Here is a 27,421-nt window from a genome sequence, read left to right as displayed (position 1 = left end):
TCCTGGAAAGTGTGTGTGTGTGTGCATATGTGTATACTGCCAGGTGCTGGTGATGGACTCTATCTTCACTGGGTACTCCCTGTTGCCTCTGCCATTGCTGTTACTAAAATCTTGGTCTCTGGGTTGAGATCTGAGAAGCCGTTGGCCTTTTTAGCTTTCCACTGGACTTTCTGTCTTCCAGTCTGTCTCAGGCCCATTTGCCATTCCCTAACAGACAGACATCAAACTGTGCTAAACAGATTTAACTAGACTGAGGTAAGTCCACAAATGTGACATGTTATCACATGTCAGCAAAGCTCTGTGAACACAAATTAGCCACAGAACAGCTACATGTTCAATGCGACTGTCTCCAGAGTGCTTCATGTTAGAATGAAGGAAGGACCATACTGGTCTGGGGCTGGCACTGCCCCATCCCTACCCATTACAAAAATGTCAAGCCTAGGACATGCCACATGTTGTCATAACATGATCAGAACCAGGGACAGTCAGACTTCCTTTTATTGTGACCCTGAGCCCAGTAGTAGCTCACTGATGATTGCACATAGTAAGGTGGTATTACCCCACACAGCAAGCTCCTTCTTGAAATCATTCAGTATCAACTAGGTCAAGATCCATTAAATACACAGCTTCACTAACCCCTATGGCATGAAACTTGGAGGTGAGAGGCTTGAGAGGCGTGCTCTGAAGTTCAGAGAATAGCCAGACAAAGAAAAAACAGTGCTTGGTTGAGGAGTGGAAATGTCTTTCAATGAAAATAAGAACAGCCTCGCTCCTGTTTCCTGTACAGCTGCCTTCTTCAGAGACACCCAGCTCATTTGCCTGTATTCATCGCAAGAGAAGCAGCTTTTAACTACATTCCATCAGCCAGAGAAAAGGGTTGTCACTTTTTGGAAGGTAAACCCAGGAGTTTGGTTCTTGGTTGATGAATTTCTGTAAACCTCCAGAATATTTTCAACCCTAAGCATAATTTCATAAAGAGGTTTATGTTTTAAATTGCAAAATATACTTCATGAAATTTTCTTTTCTCTGAACTTTCCTGTTTCCTTCTTGTATGGATCTAATGATCTCAAAATTTCAAAGTCATTGAGGTAGGGATGGTATATAATAATATATGTGGGCATTTAACTCCCAGGTACTGGTAGGGTGTTTATAGGCCATCCTACAGAAGGCATGAAGTCACAGAGTCTTAGTAATCATCTAAACAATCAATTTTGCAACTAGAGAATCTGAGATACCAGAGGGTGAAGTGACTCGCACAACACCATACAGTGACGGAGGTGGAGACTTAACCTGCCACCCTGACAGTGAGTCCAGAGCTCTTCTCACATCTCCAAAAAAAGGGTCAGTATTTTGAAATTTTGACCAAAAAAAAAAAAAAAGCCGATGTGTTTTAACCACTTTAAATCCAAAAGATGAATCTACTGACTTCCATAATAGATTGGGTGAAAATTAGGAGAAGAATCGAAGGGCAGTGAGTAAGTGAATGGGGAAGAGAGCCATTTAATCGTTCCTAATTTTAAGAAGTAGTCAGATCCCATGAAGGGCTTATGAGGAACAAGCCTGCTCAGAGGTTGGAGTTTTGCCTCCCATGACTGCAGCAGGACCATGCGGCTGCCATGAACATGGAAAGAAGAGGATTGGCTTCACTGTCAGAGATATTGCATCAACCAGTCTCTGCCACTCTCCAGTTTCCTCATGCATCTGCCTGCAGTCACAGGGTGTTTCCTGCTGAACCTGCGTGTCTCCTCCAAGCCACACCAGTCCCTCAAAACCTTTCCTTTTGGGCCTTTCCCAGAAATAAATTATTGGAGGAAAGTATAAAAGACCAGTTCTTCCAAGCAGATCAACTCCCCTGGCTGCTACAGGAGGCCAAGGCGCTTGGCAGGTAAGACTCAGTAACTTTGATCTTTCCTGATTTCTGCAAAGTTGTAATGAAATTTCCTAAAGATTTCTCAGAAAGCTGGGTTTTAGATTTAGACTTACCTCCATTAGGCATTTTCTGGTGCCTGATTTGGCTGCCACCATGCAGGTTATTCTATCTGATGTACGGGCAAATGTGATTAAATCCATTGTTGGGAAAAGAGGCTTTTCTGAGTCTGAAAACTGAGTCACAGAATCATAACCTCTTCGAGATCTCTCATCATATTGTTTAGCAGTTGAAGCCAAAGGGGTGTCACTTGGCCAGGTCACACAAAGACTTGGGGAAAGACAGAAACAGAATGATGCTCCCCGCAGTGTTCTTGAGGCTGGTGTGATATCATAGGGCTACTAAACTACAGCAAAAATTTTGCAGTGTTTTAAAGGGTTCCCTAAAACAGAGCTCTCACATCTCCATGTGCAGTAGATCCCAACATTTGTCTGGCCCCAGGTGTCCTCAGTGTCATGTGCACACCTCGCTCAGGTGTGGGATTGCAGCAATATTAGATGGATTTTTTTGGATCATATTGTTTTTATGTGATTGGATGTTCCAAGCCCTGCAGCCAAGGTGGAATATTGTTTTTGCAGAAGACATTTGATAAGAGCTATCTCCTTTCCACTTTCATCTTGATCCAGGAGTTGCTTAAAAGCTCAAACAAGAGAATTCTTAGGGGTGCTGGGTGTTGATTTTCCTACTGGCTCATCCCACCATCTTCAACAGAGCTCTTGCCATTCACAGAAAAGATTCCCACTGATTCCTTTCCTCCTCAGGCCTTCCTGCAGTCCCCCTGGTGAGTTCTCAGCAAGCCTGAGAGGCAGGCTCTGGAAGGCCCTGGTACTCAGAACGGTCTGCAGACCAGCAGCCTCAGCATCACCTGTGAGCTTGTTGAACGTACAGACCCTCAGGTCCCTTCTATGTCCTTCTGAGTTAGAACCTGCATTTAACAAGGTCCCCAGGTGATGAGTAGGCACAGTAAGATGTGAGAAGCCTGCTAAGGAACTACCCTCTCCCTTTGTGCCCTCCAGATGCTGAATTTCTCTGCCCTGGGAATTTTGTTCATTCAGCCTGTACCCAGCACATATTCTGTTCCAACACTAGACTTGGAAACTGGAAAAACAAAAATAAATAAGATACAATGTATCTGTATTCCTATTCTGTTAATGTGTGTATGCAATTTAATTAGTAGTTTTTAAAAACCTATACATGCTTATGTTACTCTACGAGAAGTGATGTCAAAGAAATAATCAATCTTCCCATGTTTTCTTCCTCTGCTACTTCTATAGCTTTTCTTCTTCCTTCCTAATTACAGCCCTTTAGTAGAATTCGTGCCTCATATATAAAATTACCGAGTATCATAATTCTTCCAAGTGGTAAAGATACCTCAAGACAAATGCTGGGCATAGAAGCCACAGGGCATAAATCAGCAAAGAAGTAAAAAGCTAACCTTTTCAAAGAATATTGCTTCTCTCTCACTTACCAACTTTACATTTCCCTGTATGGACCCGGAAGACGGCTGGTTAGCTGGAGATGGGTGAGATTCCTCAAAGGAGGAACAACCTAAGACAGGCACAGTCACAGGGGGGCCATCAGGTGAGAAATTGGGGAGCAACAGAGGAGAGGCTTAGAACCTCACCCCCCCCTGTTTTGAGAGAAATCTTCTGCATCCGTGGATGTTTTGTTGCCCTTGTCTAGCTTGGATTAATACTTAGTCTATAGGCACAGACCTGATCATCTATCTACATTTGCCCTCTTACAGCACTAAATTATGTTTTCTACCTTTATCTTGCATCTACCTAACACTTCAGCATTTTATTTAAAAAAATAAATAAATAAAGGAGAAATGGATTCACATATAAATCAAGTATAAAAATCAAATAATCATATCTGACTTGATTGTTTATAGTTCATGATGAATGATCAAAACTGAAAGTTTCTGTGATATGACTGCCCTTGCACTGTTCACCATGTAAGAACTTATTCACTATGTAAGAACTTGTTCGTTATGCTTCAGAAGATTGGAGACTGTTGAGAATTAGGCTTGGGGTTGATTAATGATTGTGCATTGAGTCCCCTATACAGAATTTTATTGTTGTTAACAACCATGAAAGATGCCCTCTCAAAAAATAATAATAATAATAAGATGCAGCCCTTAAGGAGCTCATGGTCTGAGAGAGGAAGCAGACAATAAAAACAGTGATATAAAACATTAAGGGAAGGCAGGAAAAGGAATGACCTAACTTTACCTGCAGAAATCATGTATACTTCACAGAGAAGGTGGTATTTGGCCTGGGTTTTGAAGAATGAAGAGGTGTTTACCAGGCAGAGAGGGCACTGCATAAGAAAGAGTGTGAGTAGAGGTGGGGGACTGTGGACTAGCCTGGCATTAGAGGGGCAAAGGCTGTGGCTCTGTCCCAGAGTGCTTCATGTCCCAGGGAAGGCTCTGGGCTTTGCTGTAAACCAGAGGGCTTGGGAAATGGCTTTTGCACTGAGCATGATGAAAAGAATGTGGGTAAATATCCAAATATCACAGGAGCCTCTTACACTCTGAAGCCCCAGGGCCTCCACCCTGCATGGCTCGGCACGGCCCTGGCTGCAGCATCCCTCCAAGATTTCTTTACACATCCCTTTTCCAGTGGCATAGGCTCACATTTGTCTGGATTTGCTTTCTGTCCCACAATCTTCCTTCACAACCATCAAGAACACTGGCTGAGATGTGGAAAATAACTAAGCTGCAGCCTTGAGGTCCACCATGCTACTTCCCAGTGAGAGGAGCATGCAGGGGGTTCCCAGGAGAGGAGAGAACGAATGACTGTGCCTTTTCCTCCTGTTCAGATTTCTCAGCTTTCATGTCTTCAGCCACGATACTTTTCTTTCTCTGTCCATCTCAAATTATTCCTTTTTGTTTTCATAGACTAAACTTTATTTTTTGTTTTAAGTTTATTTTGAAATACATTAGTCATTGAAAGAATCATATAATGCATACTAGCATGTCCAACAGCCCTCTTAAAAAATCAGTGATATAGTAATTGCCAAGGGCTAGAAAGAGGAGAAATGGGAAGTATATGTGTTTCATGGGTATATTTCACTTTTGCAAGATGAAATAGTGCTAGAGATCTGTTGTACCACAGTGTGAATATTCTTATCAGTACTGTCCTTTATGATTAAAAATGGTTATGATAGTAAATTTTATGCTATGTGTTTTTACAATTAAAAAAAATATCAATGATACCGTTAATCCCAAATCATCATCTTTGTTTGCCTAAAAAGGCAGATTTCTGCTGGCTCAATACTCTCCTGCAGTCACAAAGAGAAGGACTGTGGTTCTCCTCGGGGCCATAGAGGTACCAGGACAGGAGCCCACTGAGCATTCAAGCCACTTGAGAACTCCCCTTAGGGAAAAAAGCAAAGTGCCCAGGAGAATCTTGGCCAGAGAGGTATTTATTCATACCTTGCCTTTTTCTTCTAGAGTTAGCTTACAAAAGTACATTCAACAAGGTAAAATTATGAGGGGGCTCATAAAAAGGCAGAGGGAAAGGTTGGTAGAGCGTAAGGTGGGACGAAATTACCTGGTCCTGATACACAGGTCTCCTCTTCCAGGCTGGCCTACCCCAGGGGGAGATCACCTGGAGGAGAGTGTCGGGAAGCCCACCTGGGTGGTCTCTCAGGCAAAGCTCCAGAAGCACAGATTCCTCTTAGGGAGTTTGAGTAGTAATGGAGGGGGCAGCCAAGCTGAAGATGTCCTCCCTGGCGTGTTTGTGGAGTCCAGCCAGTGAATGTACATTGAGGGGGGACCCCATGCCCTCCTGTGAAATCTGAGGGGGTTTGTCAAGAGCAATGTCTAAATACAGGATCATTCCATCTGCACACAGTGGGCGCCTCCCTGGGCTGGAGCTACAATCTCCTCAGAAGATATTTTGGGTCTATTCACCAAACCTCATGAACAATCTAAGCTCCAAATTTCCTCCTCAGCAAACACAGCTGCACATATTTTAGTCTGATAATTTGGGTTCGGTTAAAGCTCATGATGAAGGGGTTAAACTAAGAGCTGGAAGCTCTCCAAGCAGCCTGGGACACAGCTATGGGCTCAGGGGAGCTCTGAGCTTTGTCAAAGCTCTTATTCTCATGCTCCCATCAAATCGGCTCTTGGAGGGAGGGTGAAGCCCCTGCTGGCTTGCAGTGTCTGCTTCTCAGGCACACTCCCTGGTGTTTGGCCAGAGGAGGGCTGGCAGGAAGCCCAAGGGAACAAGGCAGGGGAACTCCAAAGACCTGTTCCAGGTTTGGTAACAGCATTTCTCACACCTGTGACAAGACAGGTACAGGACCTCAGGCTGTCAGGGCAGAATCAGACATTCTGGGTCACTTGGTCTAACTGCGCACTCGGCAGGATAAGGGCCCAGAGATGTTAAGTAACCTGCCCAGTGTCAGAACTACAACTCGGGACCTCCTGAGCCTGAAGTCTAAATTCCTTCCCTTCTACCCTTGCCTCTTTTCATGTCTCCCAGTACCTCATATGGGCCTGAACATAGGGTAGATGCTTAATTATTGTAGTTTCTCCTTCTCTGTTCCGGTGTTAGGGCATCTGGTGCTCCCTGGGCTTTCCCTGCTTTACCATCCTGCTTTCTGTGACTCAGTCCCTCCCCTGGGAACTCTACAAGGCTCACACTGTGACCCTGGGTCTCATTTCAGCCATGAAGGACCTTCTCCATCTCCAAACCTTTTTACTTTCCCTGACCTTGCTCCAGGCTGCAGTGTCTGCCACAAAGGGTAAGTGTCGCCCTGTATTGCTTTTCTGGGACAGCTATAACAAAGGGCCATACACTGGGTGGCTTAAGGCCACAGAAACTTATTCCCCCATAAGTCAGGAGGCTAGAGTTCAAAATCAAGGTGCTGGCAGGGTCATGCTTCTTGAGGGCTCTGGAGAAGACTTCCTTGCCTCTTCCTAGCCCCTGGTGTCCCTGACAGTCCTTGGTACTCTTCGGCTTATTGATGCAGCACTCCAATTTTGTTCTTCTGTCCTCACACAGTCTCCTTCTCTGTGTGTCCCGTGTGTCCAGTCATTGGAGTTAGAGCCCATCCTAATCCTGTACCCATATGACCTCACCTTAATTAATTACACCTGCACAGACACTATATCCAAATAAGGTCACATTCTGAGGTTCTGGTTGGGCATGTAGTTTAGGGGGACATTAACCCACTATATTCCCCTTGTTCAGAGAATGCATCCTGACCCCAGTACAAATGAAAACAAGGAATCCCACCTCTCCTATGCCATTCCATTCCCTACTTGAGGGTCTGGTGATCACCTGGACGCTTTGATGGACTTATTGAAGGGTCCATCTCACCAAGACCCAGAAAAATCCCCAGATACCAGTAGCCGAGTCAACCTGAGCAGTCACTTGGGACACTTTCCCAGTCCTATCTCTGGGTATCCTAGAGGACTCCTGTAGATCAGTTTTGACATCTTATTGAGGATCAGAGAATATTTTTCCCATTCTGTGCTTTTTCTCCTTGAGGATTCTTATGAATGTTTCCGAATCTTGATCTTCTATCTGCTTAGATTTGAGTGTTGGGGGTAATGGCTGAGGAAGAGGGAGAAGGAACAGAGGGCATCTCAAAGGAGTGGTATCTGATACTCTGCTCCTTGCTTCTCCCTCTCCAAGGGCAGACCACCAGCCCTGCTACCATCACTGATACTGTGAGTCAAGTCAAGGTCCTAATCAACAAGGCCTTCCTGGAATCCCGGACCAGGTATGTGAGACATGCACACAGCATACCTCCCTTTCAAGGCTTCCTGTTAATAACAAGCACATCTAGGCCAGCTGTGACAAGCCAGTGAGCTAAAGCAGTTATACAACATGCCCTTCCACACCCTTATCTCCAAGTATGTGGCAAGCAGGAGCCATAGCCCACAACTTCTAAAATCCTCAGCTTGTAAAGTACCTTAAAGAGGAAGTCTAGTGTAGTCCTGTAAGCACTTAATCTTCCCTGTGGCCATTTCCTTGTGGTCATGCATTCCAGAGTCTCAAAAAGCCTGTAGGCAGAAGTTCTCATTCAATTAATACTGACTGACTTGAGTCAGGTTCCCTAGAAGCAGCACCTGACACCTCGACTCACCTGCAAGTGACTTATTAGGGAGTGCTCTTGGGAAAGCTGTAATGAAGTGAGGGAGTGAAGCCAGGCAGGTGAAAGGAGGAAGTTAAACAAGGATTGGCACAAAAGCAATTGCCCAAGAAGGTTACAGGTGAGACCCTTCAGCAGCTGCTCAAGCAGAAGGTAGGGCAGAGCACACCAACCCCACAGAGGAGCCCAAGGGCATGCGGCAATCCTGCAGGGAACTAGCAGAGTTAGCCATCCTGCAGCCACGTTCTGTGTAGGGGCTGTGATTCCTGAAATCAGCCATGTAGGCTGGGTCTCTGCCCTCAGGAGGCCCATACTTGAGTCAGAGAGGCAGATAAATAAGGGTAACCCTTGTATTGAGCAGAAACCAACCTTAGTCTTGCCTCTCGCTGTCCCTTTACACTAGACTTGAGCTTCATTTCTCTGTGGCCTTTGAATGAAATCTCAGATAGTTCCATAAACTTTTTGGCTGACTTTTAGATGACAAGATGTGCTCTGGTCACTTCTAGTCCCAAGAACAGTGTCCTTTCAGGAATCCAAATGTCAACAAAAGAAGACGAAGCCCAGAGCTTCTCACTTCCCTCAGTTCAGAGCTGCCTGAAGCCCACACTGAGAAAAGAGGGCACAGTCTGCACGTCCCTCTTTCCTGGGCTCCAGCCTACCCCGAGCCCAGGTTTCTGCCTCCTTAGGGGTTAAGCTGGGGGAGGAGGAGAGAAAGTGGCTGGTGAGGTCTAAGTCACCTGGACAACTTAGTGCTGGGGGAGGGGGATGGAAGGGGGAGTCAGAAGCCCTTCCCCTCCTTGGGCACTTTCTGGCTCCCTCAGAGGTTCTGCTGCCAACTCCCTGATCCCGAGAAGTCTCTTGCTGGTAGCTTACAGCTCCAACCTGCAGCCCGGAAGCATCTGGCTGGCTCCCTCAGCCCTCCCCACATCCTCTAGAGCAGGGTCCCTGTTAAGTAGACTCCAGAAGAGTAAAAGCTTTGTCCTTCTGCTGGGGCATGTGCAGATCTGGGGCCCAGGGCTGCCCTGCCTGGCTCATTCTGCTGTTGGGTGCACAGCGCCAGGCACCTCTTCTTTTCTTTAGGCTCTTTGGGCAGGTATCGCCCACCAGCCACGACACCAGGACACACAGCCACGCCCTCCCCTTAAGGTCCTGTCACTAGAGTTAAAGCAAAGCGGAGCCCCATGGTGGCAGTAGGGAAATAACTGGTATTTCAACTACTACCTCCAAATGAAAATTCCCCCTCTATCTTTAATTTCAATACTTTTATAGCCCCATTGTAGGGTTGGAATTAAAAGCCACAAAATCAGTGTTCATCATGTTTGCAAATCATGCACAGGACAACCAGCCCTGCTTTGAACTCTTCTCCAGTGGTAGTTCTTGGACTTACGGGTCTTGTGGAGACGTAAAGAATCACACTGAAACATCTTGTTACACAAACAATCCGGCGACTCATGATTGGTGATCAGGACAGTGAAGGAAATAAGTGGAGCCATGTCTGCTACTTTAGTTACAGGGACCAAGGAAGCCTGATGGAGGACGGGAAAGAGCCAGTCATGTAGCCAGCCAGGAGGGTGGCATTCCAGGAATTGGGAATAGCAAAAGCAAAAGTCCTGAGGCAGGAAGAAGCTTAGGGTACGCGGGACATGAAAGAAGGTGGAGGTGGTGGGTGAGGAAGAGCACAAACAGGTGAGCAGAGAAAGGTGGGCCCTGAGGGCCACAGACTCAGAAAGCAGAGCAGGGGCTGCCAGGGCCTGGAGGGGTGGGGGAGGGAGGGACTGCTCCTGGGCATGGGGTCTCCTTGAGGGTGAGGAAAGTGCTCTGGGACTAGAGAGAGGCAATGACTGCACAACACCATGAGCATGTATGTGGTAAGCAGACAGATGCATCGACGTCCCTGGGTAAGCCAAGAAAGCACTTTCAACAGAGAGTGGCATAGTCTGCCTTTCATTCTAGAAAGCTCATGCTGGCAGTGTGTGGGGAGTGGATGGGAAAGGGGCAGGAGTGGAGGCAGGAGCCCAGTCAGGAGGCTGCTGCAGTCATCCAGATGGGAGAGGACGTGGCCAGGATAAGGGTGGAGGCCTGGAGATGGAGAAAGAGTTCCTCCAAAGCCCTGCTGGCTCCAGGGCGGCCCAGCCCTGAGGCAAAGCAGGAGGTGAGGCCCTGGTGAGTCAACTCTTAGGCCAGAAGACCACACAGAGCCCGGGCAGGAGAAGAAAGGAGCACCTCGAACTCTGCATGGGACCTTTCAGGGGGAGCCCTGGGAGACCCAGCCACTCACCTTCTTTGTTCACGGGTGGGGATCCTTGGCTCCTGGCAGCAGCTGCTGCCGGTGCCAAAGCTGACCCATAAGTGTTTATTCCATACCCGATACAGCTCTAGGAGCTTTACATTGCTTCCTGCCATGACCCTGTGAAATGAACATCCAAGTCCATGAAATAGTTGTTTTTGAGATCAAAATGATCAAATAGCATGGTTCAACCTAAGGACACTATCATTAACTTCATTTTGTGAATAAGGAAACTGCACACAGAGAGGCTGAGCAGCTTACGCAGTGTGCAACTAGTGAGTGGCAGTCAGGAGTCCAACCCAGCCAGTGTGCTCCAAGGGCCCCAGGCAAGGCACTGACGTAAGTAAGACTATCATCCTGTTTGCAGAGGACGGGCAGGCCATCCATGGATCATATCAGGAAACCAATCCTGGTGGAACCAGGACTCAAGTCTTGCCTTTTAGGTCCAAATGCTAGCCTGCTGCTGTCCAATAGAACTTTCTGTGTTGACAAAATGTTCTAAACCTGGACTGTCCAGGTGGCTATTGAACACTTGAAATGTGGCTAGTACACCAAGGAACTGAATTCAATTGCATTTAATTTTAATGAATTTCTATTTAGATAACCTCCTGGGGCTAGTGGTTACCACACTGGGCAGGGCAGCAGCGTGGGCCACTGGGCCATGCTGTGTCTTACAGCAGAAGCAAAAAGGCAGTCTGGCTTTCTTTCTTTTTTACTGAGGTTGGGGGAGGTTGGGAGGGGTAGGCCTGGTGATTGGAGCCCAGTCATCACAGTCCTTCTGTGCCTTCCCCACTTGCCTAGGTAGCCCCTCAGGCTGAGATGCCATGCCCCCTCACACTACGTAGTTAATCACCAGGCAGGGTGGTACAGCTGATGAATTGTACCCCAAAAGCAGGGCTGTCTTTTGGGAGAATTTGAGCCACTTCTAATTTTTCCGAGTCTTAGAGACATAGATGTCATCCCGCAGAACCCCCTCCTCTTCACGTGAGGAAACTGAGGTACAGGGAGGGGGTAGAGGGTTGTCATGGAGGGATTTCCCTGATGCCACCTTGCCTTCAGTCATCCTTGTGCTGTCACACACTTCTTAGTAGAAGGGTTTTGGTTTCTCACTTTACACAGAGGGAAGTTAAGAATAAAAAGGCTGAGCTTTGCCCAAGAAATGGTCAGCAAGAGGCTGAATGCTACAGCCCACATCTAAAGAAACTGTAGGGCCAGATGCAATCCAGGACACTTTCATGGGCAGAACTGAAGAACCCACAAGCATATTATTTCTAGAATTCCTGGTCCACAGGCTCCATGAGATGCCAGTCACATGTCAGGGATTCCTCCATCTGAATGGATCCTCCATCCAGGGACGTGGGTGTTTTTAGGCTCTCCAGCTGATTCTGACACAGTCAGCACAGCGGCAACCCTCTGATCCAAATTCAAGAGCCGCTCACATCCATCTGCCTTCCTTCTCTCAAACCAGACCTAACGAAGCTTAAACACTATAGCTTCCTCCTCCCAGAAGAGATTTTCCAGAGGCATTAGGAGACAAACGAGAAAGGGTCCTGGGAGCACAGGAAATCCTTGTCCCCTGCATGCTGCCCACACCTCCCGTGGCTCCTCTCTAGATACATACCACCCCACACCCCTTCTATGGGGCTGGGGCCTGAGGCACCCACTTATGACTCCTCCATTGCTCTCCATTGTAGGCTGAAGGCTGCCATGACCTCCGAGGTGCCCACCCCTCGACAGCTTGCAGAATACTTCAAGCATGCCAAAGGCCGAGCGCGTACAGCCATCCGCAGTGGGCAGGTGTGGGAGGACTCCTTTAAGAGGCTGAGGCAGAAAGACACTTTGACTAATGTCACAGGTACAGCAAACCCACTGGCCCTCTAATGGCAGGAAGGCGTTATCTCCCCCTGGGAGAGAGCAGAAGCCACCCAAAAGATATTCCCCATTAGGAGCTATCTCTTCACTGAGGCACTCCTGTCTCTCCTTTGGAATTGTGGACCTGCTGAACGAGAAGGGGCTGAGAGAACAGCTAGGCCAATGCTGTTTTTTGCACAGAAAGGAACCCAGACTCAGCAAGGTCCCACTGCAAACTCCAATAAAGGGACATTCATGCTCTTTGTATAACCCCATCTGTAAGGCCTCTGCAGAGGAAGTACTAAAGACAGTAAACATGGACCTCTCCCTAAACCACAGTGTCATTACTTCTGCTATGAAGGGGACATTTAAGCCACCTGTGTCAGGGGAATTTACTGGGATTGTGTCATAGGAGATGAGATTTCCATCTTGTTTTGGGTAAAATGGAGCTGAAACAATGAGCTCATGGAGTGTCATGGGGGACGGGGTTTGGTCCTCACCAAAGGGAAGAGGCTGCAGGTTCTCCCCAGGAAAATATCACACTGGGGAAGAAAGCTGACCCAGTACTTGGGCCAACACCAAAATTCCAAAAGGAAACTTGGACATGGGGAGGAGAAGTAGGGAGCACTCTGGACTCAGACTCAAAAGGTGATGGGGGTCGAACCAGGTCCCCCTGCGGAAACCCCTGAGAGCAGAGTCCCTTGCCCCTCGTTCATGGCCAGCATCAGGATAGATCGCAGATGCGTGAAGGGGCTGGCAGCTCTCTCCATTCTGTGCCCACATGGAAGCCTCTGATGCCTAAAGCCCCCACTGTGTTACTCCTCCCCATCACACTGCCCTTCACTTAACAACTACCTGACCCTTCCCAACATCTTTCCTGTCTAGATTCCTGCTTGCTTGGTATTTTAGACTTTAGTGAAGTTTAGAAGAAAAGCAATCTTACCAAACTAACTCACACTAACATGTGCCTAACTTCTCAGGGGCATTTTCATTCTAAAAGAAAACTCAGTTGATTCAAATGACCTGATAGAAAGAATTACTAACAATTCTGGGGATTTTTGTTGTTACTATCTGTGTAGCCTTGGGCAAGCCTCTTGAGCACTATGGCCTCAGTTCTTTCTCTGTAAAATGGGAATTAAGATTCTTACCTTATTGAGTTGTCAGAAAGTACCTGAGAACTGCTTGCTTAGAATATAGAACATGTTCCAAAAATGAAGGTTCACCCTTGGTTTCTGCTTCCTGCTTCCTCCCAGTGCCTCTGAATGGAGAAAGAACTCATTTTCTCTGAATGGAGAAACAGCCCCTTTGGCCCCCCTTCTGTTGCAGAGCTCAGCCTGGACTTGACTGCACTCTACTGGGAGGTGGGCTGCGGTGTCCCTGTTCCTGCGGCGGCGGGGTGCGACCAGAACAGCCCTTACCGCACCATTACTGGAGACTGTAACAACCGGTGAGTGCGCATGGGTGGGCCAGAGAGCCAGGCCCTCCTATGCACCATGCCCAGCCCTGCCCGACCAGGGCCTTTGCCCCTTGGACATTCCAGGCAGAACTCCCACTGCCTACCCTCCTGAATGACGTCCTCACCAGATTCTGTTCCGTTGGAATTCTCCCCTGATTTCCTTCCCCTCTTTCTAAAAAAACCACAGTACCCCCCACAGGAAGCAGCCCCTTTCTTCAGGGCTCTTCAGGGCAGGAGAGCCCCCCGCCTTCAGGGGGTGGAGGCAGTTCCCCCGTAGTTGAGAGGCGCCTCCTCCGCTCCCCCTTTCCCTTGGGCAGAGGCTTCCGGTCCTTCCCCATTGGGGTACCAATAGGGTTTGCGGAGAAGCAAACCCCGGAGCAGCCCGGTGGGGGCTGAAGGTGGTGTCGCTCGGTTTCAGGAGGAACCCCGCGCTGGGCGCCGCCAACAGGGCGCTGGTGCGCTGGCTGCCGGCCGAGTACGAGGACGGGCTCTCCCTGCCTTTCGGGTGGACGCCGGGCAAGACGCGGAACGGCTTCCCTCTCCCGCTGGTGAGGGCGGGCCCGGGCGGGGGGCGAGCCCCAAGGAGGAGGGTGAAGGAGGGGAGTCGGAGAGGAGAGGATGCATTCCCCAAACACACAGGGAAAGGAAGAAGAAACAGGTGCTCTTGGGGCCACCATCAGCGGAGAGACGGGGATTTGGATTTGCTCCCTGGCGATGTTCCTCCAAATGCCACTAGAGGGCAACAAAGCTCGGAGCCCGGAGCCAAGCCAGCTGCCCACAGGCCAGAAACCCTGGGGTCTCCCAGGCAGATGGCCTCTCTGCCCCTTCCTGCTCGCGCTTACCCTGCCCCAGCCCCTGGAGCGCATCAGCTGTTGTTTGCATTAAAGACCTATCTGTTGTCCTCATCTGAGTTGGCAGCCCTTCCCCAGAGGCCCTCTCCTATTCCCAGACACCTGGCACCTGCGTGGCTCTTACCTCAGAGGCAGCCTGCCTTTGTTTTCTCTCTCTGTAGTGGAAAGGGCACTGGCCTTGTAAGCCATCAAGCCATACAAACAGGCATTCAGTCCCATCCCTGTCCCTTCATAGCTACAGCATCTGGGAGAACTGACCTCACCTTTCTAGGACTCAGGGCCCTCATCTACAATGCAGAATGCCACCCACCACACACACTGGTCATGGAGATTGAATGTACCTGTTACATTGCAGGTCCCCAGTAAACTGCGGTTGAATATGACTCTTCAAAGCACTTTTTCCTCCAGCCTTCTCTTCCCTTCTCTCTCCATCTATAGGCCCGTGAGGTGTCCAACCAGATTGCAGGCTACCGAAATGAAGAGGGTGTTCTAGACCAAAACAGGTCCCTGCTCTTCATGCAGTGGGGTCAAATTGTGGACCATGACCTGGACTTTGTCCCTGACACCGAGATGGGCAGCAGCGAGCACTCCAAAGAGCAGTGTGACGAGTACTGTATCCAGGGAGGCAACTGTTTCCCCATCATGGTAGGGCCCCTGCCCCATGTCCCTAACAAACACCTGGCTGCGATGTAGCAGACATTCCCAGCCCATCTGCTGGGGTCTCTTGATAGATCGTGAGTGCCAGTTTCAACTTCCCCAGCTCCACAAGCCCATTCACTCACTCATTCATAAGCAGTCATGCCTCATCTACTCCCTGCCTGGCAGTGCACTGAGCACTGGGGATTCAAAGGCGAACTGTTCCTTTCCTCAGAACAAAGGGCCTGTGTGGGAAATGGACAAGTAAGGACTAACGGCAAAATTGAAACGCTCTGGGGAAGGATCCTCTATGTCCCTGGCCCAAGAGCATTAACATCACCTAGGGACTTATTAGAAATGAAAAATCTCAAGCCTCATCCCAGACACTGGGCAACAGAATCTACATATTACCAGGATCCCGAGGAGATCCACTTTACACACAGGCAAGCTTGTGGAACACTGCTTTAAGTTATCCTGGGATCCGGGAAGGGGAATCCCAGAAAGAGCTGAAACCTGATGGGTGAATCGGAGTGAGCAGCAGGGCTCTGTGGGACTTCCCAGCAGGGAGGGAGAGAAACTCGCAATGGTGCATCTTTTCTTCTTACTCATGGATTTTACAGTTAGAGTGTGATTTATTCACTCCAACAATAAATCAAGGCTATTTGCTGTGGTAAAAAGAACATGAGCTGTGCAGTGAGGTCAGTGTGAATCTGAATCCTACATCTTTCCTTTCCAGCTTATAAGTTCTCAGGCATATTAGTTAACCTTTCTGAGCCTTAGCTTTCTCACCTGTAAATGGGACTGAATTATCTACCTTGTAATTTTTAGAGGACCAAAGTGAGGTAAAGTATGCATAATGTCTAGCACATGGTAGGTCCGTAATAAATAGCTGTGGTTAGTAGTGATTATTGTTGTTAGTAATTATCTCATGTCCCACTTCCCTATCCAGGGATCTCAAGACTCCCTCCCACAAAAAGGTTGGAGCCTTTGGTAAGAAAGATCTAATGACCTCCCTTAGCCCAGTTACACAGTGAGATGTAATGTACTTCGGAGTGTTGCAGGCCTGGGATGTATAGCGTTGGCAGGAGGCATCTGGAGTCAGTGTCTGGACCAGGGTCCCAGGAGGGGGCCATCAGCATCTTTGCCAGCTGCATCCAGACCTTTCCTGGGGACATGTGTGGGGGCCCAGCTGTGCCACCTCTGCCCAGTCACCCGCCACCAATCTCTCTGCAGCTACCACCCAATGACCCCAAGTTGAAGACTCAAGGGAAGTGCATGCCTTTTTTCCGAGCCGGGTTTGTCTGCCCCACTCCACCTTACCAGTCCCTGGCCCGAGAGCAGATCAATGCCCTGAACTCCTTCCTGGATGCCAGCTTAGTGTACGGCACCGAGCCCAGCCTAGCCAGTCAGCTGCGCAACCTCAGCAGCCCCCTGGGCCTCATGGCTGTCAACCAGGAGGTCTGGGACCACGGGCTGGCCTTCCTGCCCTTTGAGCGGAAGAAACCAAGCCCCTGCGAGGTCATCAACACCACCGCCCGTGTGCCCTGCTTCCTGGCGGGTGAGTCTAGGCTGGGAACAGAGGGGGCTTAAGGTCAGGGGAATCATCCTGGGGACTGAACAGAGGGGATCCAGAAAAAGTTCTCAAGGTCACTAGGCAGCTTCTGGGGGACTTTGCCCCTGCCTATTCTAGTCATCTTCTGGAAAAATGTACACTAAGCCACTCCTACCTCTACACTGGTCCAGGACTTCTGCACTGCAGAAGGGCTCAGGTGAACACAGAATCTAAGAACATGTATTCACTGTTTAAAAAAAAATTACATATATATTTAAAAATTATATATATACACATACATATTTATATATTTAAATATAAAAAAATATATATATATATACATATATATTTAAGAAGCCCAGAAAAGTACAAAGAAAATTTACAAAACCCCACCACCCACAGATAATCATTGTTAACATTTTAATGCCTATCTTCCCAGTTTTTTTTCCTAACATAGATATAGTCCACATTGTTTCACCCTATTGGGCTCATACTATAACGAACAATCTGATGTTAGTTATATATCACATCATGAAACATTCTTCTACAACATGATATTTAATGGCTGCCTGGTATACCACAACACATATTACCATCATTTGTTTGATCAACACTATTTGAAGACACTTAAGTCATTTCTAGTTTTCCTGTTTTTCTTGCTGTTTTTTAGGTAATGAACATCCTTGTTGACGAATCTTTGTGCTCATTTTTAACAATTTAGTTAAGATAACTTCCTACGGGAAGAGGTTCTAGATTAAGAGGAATGTATATTTTAAGGCTTTTAATGAACTTGCACAAAGCTGCCACACCTACAGACCATGCGCAACCAAAGGCTCCCAGTCCTGTTTGCTCTGGGGACTCATGCCCTCCTGGCCCTCTCTGAGCCTGGCTTTTGGTGGTCTTCCCTCTTCCAAAATCCACTCCCAGACGTGGTGGAAGGCCGGACTGTGGGCCCATATCTCTTGGACTCTGTGTCCATACATTTCTTACATCAATCCAGACACAAAACTGAGCCCCGTCCTGTTCCCCACCAAAATATCCACAAAGACCAAGGATGTGTGAATTTAATAGCCTTCCCTAAAGACTGGAGGACACAGAAGTTCCCTTGTGAAACATGTAGGGTTTTTTTTAACCAGTTAACTGACCCCTCATGCGGTTCCTCTTCCCTCCTGATAGCCCCTATCTCGAGATTCTTCTCCCTTTATTACACAGAGGAAGTTGACCCTCCCAGGCTCCCATCCTCAGACTTACATTCCCCAAACCTTCAAAGTTGCTCCATACAAGAAAAAACCCCTCGTTTATTTGTACAGCCCCATTTTAGAAAGTAGTTGGGATTGTAATCTGCAAAGTTTTACTTTTTAATGTTATCTGTAATCTTTACCACAATCTTGCGTCAGCCTTATTATCCCCTTTTAGAGATAGGGAGACTGAGGCTTAGAACTGTTAGGTAACTGTCCAAAGTCACAGCTAAAAGAGAGAGAGAGAGACAGAGAGAGAGAGAAAGAGAGAGAGAGAGAGAGAGAGAGAGAGAGAGAGAGAGAGAGAGAGTGTGTGTGTGTGTGTGTGTGTGTGTGTGTGTGTGTGTGTGTCTGAGACTCTAACCTATGAATCCCAGCGCAATCCCTCTGTACCTGATTTTAAATTGACTGGAAGGAGGGACTTAGGCGAGAGTTCACATTTAGGGTACCATCATTTATTTCTTTGGGGAGGTAACTGGGTTCTGGGGTTGCTGCAGGGCAGGGATCCACTTCCCTGCCTCCTGGCTTTTCAGGAGATCCCCGAGCCTCCGAGCAGATCCTCCTGGCCACTTCCCACACCCTCCTTCTCCGAGAGCACAACCGGCTGGCCAGAGAACTAAAGAGACTCAACCCTCAGTGGGATGGAGAAAAACTCTACCAGGAAGCCCGGAAAATCCTGGGAGCCTTCATGCAGGTACAGAGGCCCACAGACTGCCTCACCCGCCACCTGGCTTCCGCTCCTGGCTTTGCCCTCTACTCTCTGCCACGCCTCCAGCTACCTCTTCTGTTTTTCACACCTCCATTTCCCCCTTCTCCTCTCCAGCTTCTTTCCCATTATCTCATTCTTTCAAATCCTCCCCTTTGTTTCTTCAGCTTCTCTGCCCGCAAATGAATCCCTGGATTCAGAGTGTTGGCGTCATCACGTTCGGTCACTCAGTGTGCCTGCGCATGCGCCATCACTGGGGCCATAGGCTCCGTCAATTCCAGGACGGCTACAGAGCAGTTTTTTGGTTATATTGATTGGATTCGCTTCTTTTTAAATTCTCTACCCCTAAGCCACATGTCACAGGCATAGTCAATTGGAATGGTTGATTAGCTGACTGACAAACTAGAATCAACTGTGTACATACTTCTTAAACATTTTACTTTGAAATAATTATAGATCCCCAGGAAGCTGTAAAAAAACAAAAACGCATGTGCACCCAGCTTCTCCCAGTGCTACCAAAGCAGGAAGTTAACAGTGATACAAACCATAGAGCTTATTCAGATTTCACTACTTCTAAATGCAATAATCTGTGTGTGTGTGTGTGTGTGTGTGTGTGTGTGTGTGTGTGTGTAGCTTTATGCAGTTATATCACATATGTAGTTTCATGTAACCACCCACAATAAAGATACTTAACTCTACCATCACCACACACTCCCTCGTGCTACCCTTTTATAGCTACATCTAGCCCCCTCTTCCGTAACTCTATCCCTTGGCAACCACTAATCTGTTCTCCATCTGTACAGCTATGTTATTTTGTGAATATAACATAAATGAAACCATGCAGTATATATCCTTTTGAGATTGGTTTTTTACATTCAGCATAATTTCCTCGAGGGTCCTCCAGGTTGTTGCATATATCAACTATAAAATATGGTAAAAGAAACCTATAAGGTAGAAAATAATTTTGTATGTTTATTTATATTTTCACCCATTACACCATTATCCTTTACTTCCTAAGGTCCCGGCCTTCTGCTGTTATCATTTTCTTTATGTTTAGAAAGTTTCCTTTAGCCATTCTTTTAAGGTAGTTTTGCAAGCAATAAATTCTTAGTTTTCCTTCATCTGAGAATGTCTTCGTTTCCCCTTTATTCCTGAAGAATAATTTTGCCAGATACTAAATTCAGGAACTGACCCTTCTTTCAGCACTTGAAAAACAGGCCACTTCCTTCTGGCCTCCATGGTTTCAGATGAAAAAACTCACTGTTATTCAAATTGGTAAATGTGTCATTTCTCTGTGGCTGTTTTTAAGACTTTTTATTTTTGTTTAGTTTTCAGAAATTTGACTATGGTGTGTCTTAGAATAGATTTCCTTATTACGTTTGGGATTCATTCCACTTCTTAAATCTATAAATGCCTGTCTTTCACCAATTTGGGGAAATTTTCTGGCATTCTTTCCTTAAATATTTTTTCAGTCCCACCCCTTTCTCCTCTAGTTATGGGGCTCCATGAATTTGAATGTTAGATGCTTTTTATTGTCTCACAGAACCCTGAGGTTCTGGTTTGTTGGAGAGACTTTGTACTTTTTGTTTTGGTCTATTTTCTCTGTGGTTCAGGCGGAGTAAATGCTATTGATCTGTCTTCAGTTCTACCCTGTCATCCCTACTCTACTACTGGGTCTTCATAATGAGATTTTTTTTTTCCTTAGTTAATATAGTTTCTGTTCTACAATTTCAATATTTATTTTTTATACATGCTATTTCTTTGCTGAGATGTTCTGTGCTTTTGTTTCAAGATCACTTATCATTGATTATTGAAGCATTTTTATGCCAGCTGCTTTAAAATCTTTGTTGGGTAATTGCAACATCTGATTCTTGTTAGTATCAGCATGAGTTGATTGTCTTCTCTCATTTAAATTGTGGCTCTCCTGGTTCTTGGTATTGTGGGTGATTTTCGATTATATCCTAGACACTTTAGTTATTATGTTAGGACACTCTTGAGCCTATTTAAATCTTCTATTTAATCAGGAAGTTACCCTGTTAGGTTTGGCATGTAGGTTCTGGCATTCTCTTATGGGCTTTAGTTCCAGTGACCATTTAGTTTCCTGAGCCCTTGCAATGCTACTCTGTCTGCTTCATTTTTTTTGGTGCTTCTGCGCTTCCCACTCAGTCCCTACAGATGTTATCTGCAGGGTATGAAGGTACTTTCCTGGATGCATTCTGTTGCTGAGCAACCTTCTAGGGGAGCAGAAGCCCCTGCACCTTTACACTACAGGGTGAGGGACAGAGAGACATGGGGTTTCACTGCTATCACCACTGTAGGTAGCTCAGACCGGGCACCAGCCTGGGTAGTGGCTCGAGGGCTGGGTTGGCTATGGGCCTGGGTTGTGAAGTGGGTCTGGGAACTCTCCACTAGGTCTCTGCGGGTCTTCCCAGTCATTCAGAGAGAAAGGACAGGCTTTTGTCTATTGCTTGTAGAGGTTCCAAGTTGCCATCCTCTCCTGGGCCCAATCTGGGGGTATGGAGGAACTATGCTGTCATTGCTCAAGTCCTGAGATCCTCAGGCCACTTCCCTCCCAGCTTTCAGAGTCTATTTATGTTGTCTGTTGAATAATTTCCAGGGTGTTTAGTTATATGTAGTGGGGAAGATTGAGGAAAAATGAATCTATTCATCATGTTCTGGACTCAGAAGCCCCATGTACAGAGTCTTAACCATCAGAGAGATATATTCCCACTTACTTATCAAAATCTCCAGAATTCAATATTTATTTTTTTAAAAATTGGAACCAGAAATCTTGCTGCTGGAGATGTTTGTAGGAAATCATCCAAAGAATCAAAAGTATCTACCCGGGGATTATCTGAGCTGAGGTTCACATTGGTTTTCTCGGTCTGCCAGAATAAAATATCACAGGCTGGATGGCTTAAACAGAGGAATTTATTTTCTCACAGCTCTGGAAGCTGAAAATCCAAATCAAGGTGCCCGCAGGTTTGGCTTCTCCTGAGGCCCCTCTCCTTGGCTTGCAGACGGCCACCTGCCTCTGTGTCCTCACCTGGCCTGTCCCCTGTGTGCCTCCACAGTGTCTCTCTTCTTGTAAGGACACTAGTCCTATTGGATTAGGACTGATGACCTCTTTTAACCTTAATTACCTATCTACACTCTATCTCCAAATATGGTCACATTGTGGGACAGGCTTTGACATGGGATTTTGCAGGAAGGGCAAGGGGACACAATTCCATCCATAACAAGGCTTATTGGATGACAAGAAAAAGAAATCTACTCAGTCTAGTTCAGATGTTCAATATTGGCTCCATCCTATATATGTATCAAATGGAAGCCTTTAAAAGTTTCTGCTGGAATTCCAGGGCAGAGAGTGTATTTGTGCCTCAGCAAGGGTCAAACCAGAGACTGGAAACAACCTGGAATCGAGACAGCTACTCTCACTGTCTCTCCCTCCTATCTACTCCTCTCCCCACTTCTCCACTGTTCTCTCCTTTCTCTTTCTCTGCAGATGGATTTCCTCTACTTTTCTGCACATGGTAGAAAATGACCAGTCCTAAGACCCCACCTGTCCCCTTATATCAAGTGCCTTAAGAAACAGTCTAGATCATAGCTGCATCCAAAATCGAAAATCCCGAGAGAGAGACTCTGACTCACCAGTCTGGTGTGGTGCCACAGCTGGGCCAGCCCACTGTGGCCAGAGGCAAGGTTCTGTGTCCTGCTCCTCCCACAGTCTGAGGCTCAGACTGCCTGCTCCAAGAATGGCACTCCCACAGTCTATGCCACTGAACAAATTGGAGGCAACCTAAGTGTAAAACAGTAAGAGTAGGGCCCATGAGTGCAATAAGCTAGTATGCACAATTAATTACATAGTAATTGTGAGCTAGGAAGAAATGTTAAATGAAAAAGCAGAATGCAAAAGTATACATTCTGTGGGATGACAACTGTAAAAATATGTATCACAGAGACAAAGATTAGAAATAATAAAAAGTTAATATAATTATGTTATGTGGTAGTATGATTTTTTTCTTTTTTTCAAGCAGTTCTCTACTTTTTTTAGTTCATTGTTTTGAGTAAAACAAAACCAAAAACTTCTCTCTCCGTGGTACAGCATTTCTTTCAGAACTGGAGATTAGACAGACTTCCCTTGGTTAGCCTGCAAACCATTCCTGTAGTTCATTCTTCTTGCCCTGGCCTATGGCCTTATGTTAAAGTGGCACACAATGACTGTTACTTTACTTGTACACCATAAACTTAGAGCAAAAATGACAGAGTACGTATCCAATGCCAGTTCAAATAATTGATCAGTATATGCAGCCTATGTTGAGACAAATCATGAGAGAGCAGCAGAAAGAATGTCATGATCCATTAGCATTGTCTGCCCATGGTCGTAGGAAGGGAAATTGGGCACATTTGCTCTCCCTGACTTCTGACCACTCATCCCTCTTGGCCACAGCTCCTCGCCAACCTTACTCTGCAGAGGCTTGAATCTCTCCTCATGACTTGTTTCTCCTTCCAGATTATCACCTTTAGGGACTACCTACCCATTGTGCTAGGTGCTGAGATGCAGAAGTGGATCCCTCCCTACCAAGGCTACAATGAATCTGTGGATCCTCGAGTTTCCAATGTCTTCACCTTTGCCTTACGCTTTGGCCACTTGGAGGTCCCTTCTGTGTTTTCCCTCCTGGATGAGAATTATCAGCCATGGGGGCCAGAACCAGACCTCCCCCTGCACACCCTCTTCTTCAACACCTGGAGGATGGTCAAAGATGGTATGTCTTTTCAAGAAAGCACTGTCACCTGGCTGTCTCGCTCTGCAGCCTCCTTCTGGAAAAACCTGGCTTGGAATCAGATTCCAGGCACTTCCTGTGTGATCTTGGGCAAGTGAATTCACCTCACTGAGCCTCAGTTTCCTCATGTGTAAAATGGGGACAATAATAGTACCTATCTCACTAGAATATGCAAAAAGTTGAGTGAAATATACATGTAGAGCATCCCACAATGGTTCCTGACACAAAGGAAGTGGTCAATAAATATTGATGATTATTCTCTCTTTCCTCCTCTGGCCTCTAAGGGGCCTGGGTTTTCCCTGCCTCAGGTTTCTCTAACCCCTATAGAAAGAACTCATGAGGTTAGTAAATAAGCTGTTCTTTTCTATTGTCTTCTAGGGCTTTCCACCTCCATCAAATGCCAAAGGTTGGACCCAGCTTCCCTCTGTCCTGGGTTGGACTGTTGAAACTGGCTTTACTTAAGGCCTGACAAGTCAGGGCCATTTCCTATAGACTTGTGCTACTGCTTCCCTTGCTGCCAAGTTCTTCAGGGGAGCACAGAGAAGGATGCAGCCAACTCTCTGAACTAGAGCTCCAGAAAAATCCTGGAGCTTGTATTCACGCCATCATCCCAGGAATGCCCCTTTTTCCAGCCCCAGAAGAGGCAGCCTGAGCCGCCCCCACCCACAGCACACCCTGCAGGCTGCAATCTGCTCTTCTTTCCCTGCTTCCAACCGGAGGCGTTCAGCTGGCCCTACTTTCACCCAAGAGGAACTAAGGGCAGGCTAGCAGTGGACACCCCCACTCTACCCCGTCCCCTTCTGGGTCTCCCTTGCAGGTGGAATTGACCCTCTGGTGCGGGGCCTGCTGGCCAAGAAGTCCAAGCTGATGAAACAGAATAAAATGATGACAGGAGAGCTGCGCAACAAGCTTTTCCAGCCCACACAGAAGATCCATGGCTTTGACCTGGCCGCCATCAACATACAGCGCTGCCGGGACAATGGGATGCCTGGTGAGTGGCCTGGAGTATTTTTAGCTACTTTCTGGGGGTCCAGGGGACTCCTTTCTATAACACTGAGGATCTGACTATTTCTAAAACAGAAGACAGAGATGCTGTTTTCTTAAACTCACTTTACTCATCTGTGAAATGGAATCTTCCATCTGCCTGATGCAGAGACAAGGGAACGTACCTAGTCTACCGCAGAGCTCCTCAGATGAAGACAAGACCAGCAACCAACTTGTAAAACTAGTTTAAAAGCCTAGAAAAAAAGTTAAGAAAAGGAGACTAGAAAGAAGCCCATAACGATTGAACCTTTCTTTTGTACTCATGAAAGGCAATTTAATGTCATAATTTAGAGCCAGACTGCCTGGGTTCAAGTCCCAGCTGTGCCATTTCTAGTGAGGTGATCTTAGGCAAGTTACTCAACCTCTCTGCTCTTCAGTTTACATGTTTGTATGGTGTTTACAGTGGTGTCTGGACCCATAGTAAGCACCACATAACTTGCTAGCCCTCTTGAGATAGAAGTACCGCTGGTATAAAACAATGGATCTCCAACCACCCCGTCCCAAATGCCCTGAGTCCGGACTTTCTGGGCCTGATGGAGCTGGAGTGGGTATGTCCACAGGGGAGGCTGCAGATGAGAAGTCCCTCGGAAGAGACAGCTTCAGCCTCTCTGCTCTAGGGTACAACTCCTGGAGAGGCTTCTGTGACCTCTCACAGCCCCAGACACTGGCGGAGCTGGGTGCTGTGCTGCGGAACAAGATGCTGGCTGAGAAGTTCCTGGATCTCTATGGGACCCCCGACAGCATTGACATCTGGATAGGGGCCACTGCTGAGCCCCTGGTGGAAAGGGGCCGGGTGGGGTCTCTCCTGGCCTGCATTCTGGGGAAGCAGTTCCAGCAGATCCGTGATGGAGACAGGCACGTGAGACCTCAGTGAGGAGGGTGGGGGGAAGGCCCTTCTTCCAGGTGGGGAGTCCCAGTGTCCTGCATGTGGGCTGGCCTAGACCTCAGTATGTGCCTGGTGCCTGTCTCTCCTCCCCTGTGCCAGAGTGGGGAGGAAGAGGCCCACAGCTGGGCTGTATGGAGACACCCTGCTTCCGTCTCTGCAGGTTCTGGTGGGAGAACCCTGGGGTCTTCACAGAAAAGCAGCGGGACTCTCTGCAGAAAATGTCCTTCTCACGCCTTGTTTGTGACAACACCCACATCACCAAGGTCCCACTGGACCCATTCCAGGCCAACAGTTACCCCCGAGGCTTTGTGGACTGCTCAGACATTGATAAGCTAGACCTTTCTCCCTGGGCCTCAGTGGAGAATTAGGGGCCTGGACTACACAGCCTCCCACTCTGGGCAGTAAAGCTCCCTTTGGTGCACGATGCCATTTAAAGCAAGTTCAGTGCCCGGACCCATTAGAGCTCCACACCGCAGGCCCAGTACTCTTCACCCAGGTTTCTCTACACTCAGCAGGGCCATACTTCACTCAAGCCCAAGGCCAGCCGCCTCAGCCTTTCCAAATCTTCCACTTGAATCCCACTGCTCCCACCATGTCCCCTCTACTGTGGAAGTCCCCCTTTCTGGCATAGCATAGGCCCTCTGAGATGCCCTTCAAGTCTAGCTTGCCAGACATCACCCATCGTCTCCCTGAACAAGTCTTGGCTGAGGCTGTAGGCTCTGCATGCTTATCTTTCCTCCCTTCCTCTCAAACTGGACTGTAAGCTCCTTGAAACAAGACGTCTGTCTGCCTCCACGTGTCTACCGTGCCACCCAGCATAGTGCTGGGCACACAGTGAGTGCCCAGTAACACCTGATGATTGACTAAAGATGCTGGCAATGGCACTGTGCCCTTCCAGAAGGCAGGCCTTGGAATCACCACCAAATAAACTAGATGTTTACCGTCCAGACGTGTTGTGTCATTAAGATGTGGCATGCCCAGGTCTGTGGGGTAAGAGGGCATGGTCTGATGGGATTTCAGAGAGCTCCTGAAGAAAAGGAGGAGGCTAGAGAGAGGACTGGAGATGGTGTCAAGGGCTAAAACGAGGAGGAAGTCCAACCTACACTGCCCTCCAGTGAGTTTCCCTTGCAGAAGCCCTCCTGGGAAGTATGGGGTGGTCCCTGGAGCCTGTGAGGCTGCTGAGGGGGCCTCTCCAGAATAGTCCTTGTATTGCTGCCCAATACAGATTCATGTTTTCATCTTTTAAAATACCCTTCCAGGTAAGGGCAGCCCCCCTGACTGGGGGTGAGCGTGGGGGTGGAGGCACAGGCCTTCCTGTGGGAATCAGCACTGGCTCTGGCACCCAACCTCTTCAAGGCCCTGGATGCGTCCCTTGGCCTCTCTGAACACTCCTCTCATCGGCAGTGAATGCAGATGAGTAGTGATTTATCCTGAGGGTCTAATATGGCCTGGGGCTCACCCCTTCAGCTTCCCGGATACAGTACCCCTCCCCAAAAGTGGGAAGAAGAGGAGGGAGGGAATCCACCAGGCAGAGATAGGGGGAAAATACCCTCCTTCCCTCCCTCAGCTCTGACCCTGTCCTCCTGGGCCCAGCCGTCTGCTGTCCCTGTCCTGGGAAGCTGGCCATGTGAAGCCAGGACCAAGGATGAGTCTACTGTTCTGAGGCTCTGAACCACTGGGCCAGGTGGCAGAGGTGCAGGATCTCAAGGTGCCCTGTTGCCTGGAGGGGCCTACCTTTCCATCAGACCTCTGCTCCTTCTCTCCCACAGGACAACGCGGTGACCCCTCTTTTCCCCAGTACCTGACTCAGGCCCGACACAGAGTGAACATGCAGCAAATACCAGCCAGAGCAATGAGTGAATGTGAGGCTTGGTGGCCATGGCTCCTGTTCTCTGGGTCGTGTGGATGGAAGCTGAAGGAGGAGGTTCTGCTTGGTTTGGCCTGGCCCATGGGTTTCTAAGAACTGACTGCCTTCCATATATGCCACAGGAGGACTCCTGGGTTTCCTCACCGCCCGTTCACAAAACACAGGGCCCCAAGGCTCAGACCCCACTGGTTCATGTCCAGAGCCCAGAGCAAGCCTCATGCTGAA

The 27,421-nt window shown here is 47.8% G+C and overlaps 1 protein-coding gene across 1 annotated transcript; it reads left to right on the top strand.

The window, feature by feature from the left end:
* The first annotated feature begins 1,590 nt into the window (after positions 1–1,590).
* LPO (lactoperoxidase) lies at positions 1,591–26,274 on the top strand. The gene is made up of 13 exons (XM_017660440.3): positions 1,591–1,885; positions 6,605–6,682; positions 7,579–7,666; positions 12,020–12,180; positions 13,503–13,623; positions 14,051–14,180; positions 14,922–15,128; positions 16,353–16,677; positions 18,443–18,603; positions 23,129–23,381; positions 24,217–24,390; positions 25,061–25,298; positions 25,490–26,274. The coding sequence occupies exons 2-13, from the start codon at positions 6,607–6,609 to the stop codon at positions 25,695–25,697; spliced, it is 2,142 nt and encodes a 713-aa protein (XP_017515929.2). The 5' UTR covers positions 1,591–1,885; positions 6,605–6,606; the 3' UTR covers positions 25,698–26,274.
* Positions 26,275–27,421: the final 1,147 nt, after the last annotated feature.

This window comes from Manis javanica, chromosome 4 (assembly GCF_040802235.1).
Source record: "Manis javanica isolate MJ-LG chromosome 4, MJ_LKY, whole genome shotgun sequence".
NCBI lineage: Eukaryota > Metazoa > Chordata > Mammalia > Pholidota > Manidae > Manis > Manis javanica.
The sequence above is the reverse complement of the archived record's forward strand: the minus strand, read 5'-3'. Positions and strand labels throughout refer to the sequence as shown.